An 8,170-nucleotide genomic window follows, 5' to 3' on the forward strand; every position below is an offset into this window, starting at 1 on the left:
CGAACATGCTGACATGTAATGTTACGTATTGCTATTAAATTACATATTCACAAAAGTGTTAAGTGGGATCTTGCTTCTATACGAAATGTGAAATATTTGTGGCATTTTTTCCAGGAGGCACAATTAAAGGTACACCACAGAAAGGCTGCAAGGTGAAAGTGAGCAGATGTGAAGGGACTAGAATTGGTAAAAGACGACGGTCTCAAACTCCGTCACAGAATATGAACGCATTAGGGCAAAGCAATGTCCGAAAAGGAAAGAAGCTGAAATATGAGCCTCAACAATGACTGAACAAACAACCAAGATTTTGTTACCGTTCCAATATTGCTGGAATTGTGAAGCTGGTGGCAGCGTCAAAACTTAAAGATGAGCATTTGCATCATCTTTAGAAAACACCGTTCTGGTTGCTGTTGGATGCGATGCGAAAAACCGATCTAAACCGACATGAATTCCAAAAATGCGATGACATTGTAATGAGGATCATTCAGACATTTGTTCTAGAAAAGTCTGCTTTCTTGATTGGTGGTAAACACATTGAGTTGACGAGCATCGATATGCAACTAATATTTGGAGTTCATGGTGGTAAGAAGAGTTTAGATGTGTCACATGGGCCAAGACTTCCAACTGACTTCATCCAATGAAGGTGTCCCAACATAGCACGCATAAACTTGAAGACCATTAAGGAACTGTTAATGGATGCATTACTCGGGAACACTACTCAGGACCACAAGGATGTAGTAAAGTTACTGTGTTTATACTTGTGTGGGAAGTTATTCTTTGCAACTTCAGGCAAGACCGCGGGATAGGGGTTCGTCCGGGTTGTAGAGGATCTAGAGAACATGAAGGCATATGATTGGGCTGGAGCAATTTGCACAACTTTGATGGAGTCAATTAAGGGATTTTACTCTAAGCCTGAGAAAGTTACTGGATGTGTTACTGCCCTCCTTGTTAGTGCTCTGTTTTTTTATTTTTCCCACAATATAATTTTGATTTTCTTTGGTAGCTTTGGTACGGGTGTTTGTTTTGAAATTTTTTTACAACTAATGTTTTTAACCCATGGTCACACAGTTTTGGATATGTGAGCACACCAACTTGATACAAGCAGATTGTGGAGATGGATTTCCGAGGTTTATGAAATGGAATATCAGCAAGTTGGTCATAAAGATAAGAGCAGTGGACATCGAGCAGCCACATGATGTTAACGTATGATTTTGTGTACCATTAGAGTAAATATTAGATGTGGCAATTACTATTTTTGATTTTTAATTTTTAAATTGTTTGCTAGTTGTGATAGGAGATCTGCACATCAGTCATTCTAAATGGCGCTTCACGAAGATGAAAGACATTACAGAAATTGGAGCAAAGGCCGAATGTTCAAATCGCAGTGGGGTTGGTAAGAACATGGGGTCAACAACTGAGACAAATGTAGATGGCCGAATTTTGGGTTCAACTGATGGTATTAGTGTCCATGGACTAGACAACATAAAGCGAAATGTACAAAATGAAGGAGATGTCAACAGAGGTGGTGCTGAGAGTAATGATCAGTGTGCTCGGTGTGCGTCTACGTCTGAAGAATACCAGAGAGCACTGGTTAAAATTGGTGTGCTTGAGATAGAACTCCAATGTAAATCAGATGTCATATTTGCATTAGAGACAGAACTGGCAATAATGATGGCAGCATACGAAGAAAAATGTAGGAAGTTAGAACATGAAATCATAGTGACCAATAACCAGAAAGAATGTGACATTGAAAGGATAAAGCATCTAGTGGATGAGCTTAACGACAAAAACACGAAGCTCGTGGAACAGTTGGAGGAGTACGCAGTCCATGAATACACCCAAGCAGCTACTGGTGTACAGGAGATGAAGCAAAGTAATGAGGAAATATACCACTGTGAGGCAAACGTACTTGCCATTATGCCATTGTCAACGTCGTTTCCATCTGATGTGAATGAGAAGACAGAGTTACAAGGGGTGGATACTCATGTGACCCCGATCAACGACATTGGGCATGTGGCATGTGATGTGGATTTAATGGCTGGTATTAACCAAAACACTGGAATAACTGCGTTGCAAAACTCGCTTGTGAGAAACATTAAAAAAAAAAATAGGAAGGAGCATAAACTGCCAGAGTATGAATATCCATTGGTTTTGGGGAGGCTGATGAAACCATCTGATAGTGGTGTGGTCAATGGGGGTGAGTGTGCCAATAAACAAAAAATGCAAAATGAGATCATTAAGGTTGACAAGATTACAGACCCAGATAGGACATTTTCTCTATTCGACTTGACTAATTGTTTACCAATCTGGAAGTTGTTATCAACGCAAGAGAAAGACAAGCTTAAAGAAACATACGAGAAAGGGGGTGACAGGTAAGTTTTGCAACTTGCTCCTACCATTTTGCATTTGTACATGAATTTATTGGTCAAAAAATGTATTGTAGTGCGCAAGTCTAGACTGGGCAGAATGGTACCAACTCTGTGTCTTTCAATGATATACGGGCGATCGTTAAGGGGTTGACATTACGAGGCAATGTAAGTATGGTATTTCTAATTATTCGTGAAACTTTTGAAGCTTCTTCACATAGAATGCAATTTACGTACATGTATATAAGAGAAGGAAAATAAAAATTGTTTTTTTTTCCACATAGGTAATTGATGCATGCGCGGAAATGCTGATGTACGAGCAATAGATGAAGGCGCCTAAATCCACGGATGAGGAAAAAACATACATTTTCAGCACATTATGTTTGGTAAGACATGCAATTGATGAAATGGATTTAGTCATTTTTAGTTTGTGCTTTTAAATTTCCAAAATGAATGTTTGCAGCCTACGATAAGAGATGTGGCCGAAGATGTACGTGACAGGTACTTGGCCATACGTACCCCGCATGCCCTGGAGGCCAGATATATTCAATTCCCAATCCACTTAGATAACCATTGGACAATAATGGTATATGACACTGAGGAGGGGTTTTGGATGCATTACAACTCTATGAAACCAGGACGTGGGAGGGAAGACAAACATTACTGGGAAGTGTGGTTGCTGGTTAGTAAACATCAATTAGTTACTTGCAGTGATATTTGTATTTTATTTTGGATAACAAAACTAATTATTGTAATATAAATTTGACAATAATGTAGAAATCCTACTTTGAGGATTACATAAATCGGAGACTGAAGGTGGGCACAGTTAAAACACAAGACTTGGTGAGGGAGCTTCTAGTGATTGATTATTGTCCACAACAAAAACCAGACTCATAAGTTTGTTACGTTTCTTTGCAACGTATGCCATTCATGTTTCCGTACATTACTCGTGGTTTGTTTTGACATTGTTACTAATGACTTGAATTTTCGTAATAGAAATGATTGTGGAATTATAGTATGCTCATTATGAAGCAACTTGTGCGTCACCTAGATGTTGACAAGTCAATGGGAGGGAAGAGCTACAAAACGATGCGAGCCGGTATGGTGAAGTCATTTGTAAATGACAGGAGAAGGTCATTTGTGGCTGGCAATTGACTATCTTCAGATGGTGGTATATGGGTGCAGATTTGATATTTTTGGTATATAATCACACTTAATTTGTTTTGGAATGGTATAAAAATTTTGGTGGTACAGGAAAAATTAGAAGTTTTTGATGTTTTTAGTTGCATTGTTAATATGGATTACTGATTAGTATATTTTGTTTTGGGAATAGGCTACAATGGTTAATTGATTTTTTTTGGTATGCACTTTATTTTGTTAATATGGCTTTATGTGTCATTCAGTAATGTCAGTAGGAATCTAAGGGCAGTAGGAATGTTGGCTACATAAGTGTGAATGTCGTTGCGTAAATGTGAATGTAATTGGTAATGTGACTCATAATGTGAGGTGAATGTGAATGGTAATGTTGTGAAACGATGTTGGTTGTTCATTTTTAATACCCAGATTGTGTTTGTGAATGTATGGCAGTGTTTGGTACTTGTATTAGGGAGTGTGAAATTGCAAATGTGAAAGTGGTTGAGTAAGTGTGAAGTTGTATGTAAATGTGATGGTGGTTGTGACAGTGAATACGAATGTGAATGTCAGAACAGGTTTGGTTGTATACCTGTAATACCCAAAATGTAAATGTGAATGTATGATAGTGTTTTGTACTTTTTTCACGAATGTGAAATACAAATGTGAATGTGGTTGTGTGAATGTGAAGGGTTATTTTAATGTGATGGTGAATGTGAAATTGCATGTGATTGTGAATGACAGAACAGGTTTGGTTGTTTACATTTAATAGCAAGGTTGTGATTGCGAATGTATGGCAGTTTTGGGCATTTGTCTTACTGAGTGGGAAAATAGGAATGTGAATGTGTATGTGCAAATGATATTGCCAAATTTAATGTGATTGTGAATGTGTAGGTGTATGTGAATGTGAATGTATAGGTGCATGCGAATGAGAAGGTGAGAAGGAATCTTGGTTGTCTAGTTGTAGTTCGTATATTGTGATGGCAATGTATGGAACTTGTTGTAGGGATATTGAAACGGCAACTACAAATATTGAGGATTGCTAACATGGCGTTTGTTGTCTACGTCGCTGAAATTGTTGATTCGGACATTCACGTTACGTGTCGATGATAGATTGCTGTCACAAAATTTGACTTACAATGTATAGCTTATATATATTTAAGACGAATGTGTTGGAGTGTGTACTAATTGTGATAGGATGTTTAGGGGGTTGGGTTTTGTTAGATAGATGTGGCTCAATTGTGTATACATGCCACACATTTTGAAATTGTTGTTCAATAAGTATGTATATAACGTTTGGGTGTGCTTTGACAATTTAATATGTCAAGAATTTGCTGTAATTTAAGATTGACTAACTGGTTGCATGATAACCTGTCATATGGAGACAATAACACCAACATCACCTATCTTAGAAAAACTATGTCTTCTCACATACAAGGCCAGCGTGCAACACATTTTGTCAAACGTATTACGTATGTTTGAAACATACGTTTGCATGACCAAATAAATAAACATGTAACACTAACATATGAATGAAACAGTGTGAAAGAAAAAATAGCTGAATGATCAATTGTAAGTAGTGTGTTCACTTATTAAAATCTATCATTAATTTGCTTCGATACATAATACTACGATAATACGATGCTGCTATTCAAAACAAATTACAAATGTTCTTGCTAAATGCCTATTACTAAATTGGTTCTTTACATGTCTTTCGGTTGTGGCTGCCCATGCAGCCATATCGATCGCACCTGATCTGACTTAGTTTCTCTCCCCGAGATGGTATTCGATTCTTCTTGGGTCGCCCTGGAGGACGTTTAACTTCCGGTGGATATATGATGAAGTCGTCTTCCGAATAGGAGGGTTTGTCAACTGTTGGTATTGACTGAATGTATCCGGAATAAGCGGCTTTGTACTGATCAACGATGAAAAATTTTTCAACACATATACTAAAATCCCTTCCACTATTCTGTATTGCAACCACCACATGTGCATATGGGAATCCGTTCAATTGCCACTGGAGACATGAACATGAATGCTTGCCAACGTCTACTAACACCGTTGGAAATGAATAGACCTCGTATATGTCTTCATTTGCCTGGCTAACAATCCATGTGCAACCATTGGAGTACGCCTCCCTAACACGGCTTTCCATTTTTGGACAAAGTAACTCATTCCAATTAGTAGCCAAAACTTTACGCTCAGCCCTCATAGTCATTATTTGATTACTGATTGTATCAACCAACCTTGTGATTGGATAATTACGGGCATCAAGTATCCATTTATTAAACGATTCTGCAGTGTTCGAGGTCATCTCCCCATATCGTTTGCCCTTGTTGACATTATGAAAACATAATGAAAATGTTATCACATATTGGGTACTTGCAATGTTAGCACGTGTAAATCTCGTACGAACCTGAAATATGCGTTGGCCCAATGCTTCAGTGGCATATCTTCCAAGAAATTATTTATTCCAGATCGTCCTATTCTTTTTAGCTTCATCCAATGCCGTTGAAACGAAGCCGCGGTTGGAGCATATGCACATTCACGCAACTTGGCCATTAAACCAAAACGTACACGGTTGTCAACCCATCGTAATTTGTCCTTCAAATTTGCTTGGAGATGTTGTAAGCAGTACACATGGTGTGCAGATGGGAATACAGTAGGCAAGGATTCAAGCAGCCCAATATTATGATCAGATATGAAAGTTAATGTGCAAGCACTACTAACAACCTTTGTCAGTTGATGTAAAAACCAAGTCCAATTTGTAGTTGTTTCAGAGTCAACAATAGCAAAAGCTAATGGGAATAAACCTGGCAGATTTAACAAGTTTACCGTTAGATGTGTAATATTTTTAACAAAGTTTACGTCCACATTAGCAATTGTTCACAATTCGAATCGCACCATACACAATGTTATTAAAATAACATTAAATTGGAAACAATCTTGCAAATGGGGATCAACCACTACTGTAGTGGACTTTAAAAAAATGTTTGCTCACAATGTAATGCTTTAGTATATGGAAGTATGAAGTAATCATCGTAAGGCACATACCTTTCTTGCCATCCTTCCCCGTCGCTGCAAGCAAATTGCCTTTAAATCTCCCTTTTAAAAAAGTGTCATCAAGAAACAATAATGGGCGAATATGGTTGAATCCGTCAATGCAAGATTTGAATGATATGAAGAACCACTTAAATCGGCCGGTAGACTGCTCGAAATCTAAGTTGACATAACTCCCAGGGTTGTACTGCATAACCGCATCTGTGTACCACATAAGTTGATCAAATGAAACATGATAGTCACCATACACTTCGCCTCTTGCCTTCTCCACACCTAACCATGCTATATGGTAACTAACATTAAGGTCGTACTCCTTTTTTAGGTCAAACACGACATCAGTGGGACGTGTAAGCAGCTTATCACGTAACTGATCACCAATAACATTGCAAACCAATTCAGAGTTAAGTCTGTTATTCTTCCTAGTGCGAACAACAGCACCACAACTATGCAAGTTGTTCAACGTCTTCAAGTAAAAATATCCATTGCATGTTTGAACCCTTCCAAGTATCAACCATGAACACCTTTTTTGCTCTTGCAATGTGCACACTGCCGTAACCCGCACTGAATCATTTTTAACAAATTTGAAGCCAAACCCACACTCAATAGCATATTTGGACAAAACCAAATGAAAAGCAGCAATACCCCTTCAAAACATTGGCCTACATGACTAATTCCATGTAACCAATCAACTATCATCAACATTTTCTCACTATGGCGACAATAATTGGGCAATAAATCTGCACTAGGTTGGGGACCTAGAAATGGTTCACTGTGAGGATCCAGTTGATTTGCAGACATAGTCCCACTGAATTGAGTACCTTGATTCAACTCATCCATCTCATTTTTCCATCTCATTTTACGAGTCAATCGCAACGTTAATATAGGTAACGCCAATGGACCTTGCAATGGAAAACATGTTTTTCATATCCACATTATTACTCATCATGAATTGGTTCTCATGACACGATAATTTGTAAGATATGGAAATTGATGATGGTGTCATATCCACCCACCTGCCATATAAATTTTGTATCAATTGTTTTAATATCAATCCATTAACACCCCTGACAGCAATCGTGGATGAACCGAAGGTGCAAAATAGTATGATGTCCATATCCTGCACAACAAAATGAATGAAACATTAACCGTGTCATACATTCTACAAAAAACAAAAGAACAATGCATGGAAGATATGTGACATGAAATCAAATGTGAGCGCAGTAACATCGACATTGAACAACGTGGTCCAACCCATATTCAATAACAATCAATCACATTCAATTTTATATCTGAACAATGACAACCCAAATTAAATAACATACAAAGAAAAGTCAGATTAACATTAATATACATTCCAATAATTTCCATCAACCGATACAATTGTCACATTCAATTGTAAAAAATATAAACCAGAGAGTTTGCGAAACGAAATGTGACACATATGTCCACAGTAAATACAAGAATGAGACAACACAATACAAAAACCATGCTCATGTCTATGTGTATGTGCGTTACATTCACATACATTCCAATAGTATCCACAAACAAGCAAATGAGACATTGAAAAGGAAAAAAATAAAGCCCAATAATTTTATGATTCGTAATGTGACATA

The 8,170-nt window shown here is 37.6% G+C and overlaps 1 protein-coding gene across 1 annotated transcript; it reads right to left on the minus strand.

Moving 5' to 3' along the window:
* Nucleotides 1-5,187: 5,187 nt before the first annotated feature.
* LOC114284574 (uncharacterized) lies at nt 5,188-7,412 on the minus strand. Its single transcript, XM_028227508.2, has 4 exons — nt 7,211-7,412; nt 6,552-7,118; nt 6,075-6,310; nt 5,188-5,829 (listed from the first exon to the last, which is right to left on the minus strand). The coding sequence occupies exons 1-4, from the start codon at nt 7,410-7,412 to the stop codon at nt 5,188-5,190; spliced, it is 1,647 nt and encodes a 548-aa protein (XP_028083309.1).
* Between the last annotated feature and the right edge of the window lie 758 nt (nt 7,413-8,170).

The sequence above is a fragment of the Camellia sinensis genome, chromosome 2, assembly GCF_055761805.1.
Source record: "Camellia sinensis isolate YWXY chromosome 2, ASM5576180v1, whole genome shotgun sequence".
NCBI lineage: Eukaryota > Viridiplantae > Streptophyta > Magnoliopsida > Ericales > Theaceae > Camellia > Camellia sinensis.

Excerpts from the sequence above, each read along its gene's own strand:
- LOC114284574 (XM_028227508.2), bottom strand. The coding sequence starts at position 7,412 with ATGAGATGGAAAAATGAGATGGATGAGTTGAATCAAGGTACTCAATTC. Across the intron at positions 7,119-7,210 it reads AATTAGTCATGTAGGCCAAT|TGCGGGTTACGGCAGTGTGC; the intron begins GTTTTGAAGGGG and ends AAAATGATTCAG. Across the intron at positions 6,311-6,551 it reads GGGGAAGGATGGCAAGAAAG|GTTTATTCCCATTAGCTTTT; the intron begins GTATGTGCCTTA and ends TAAATCTGCCAG.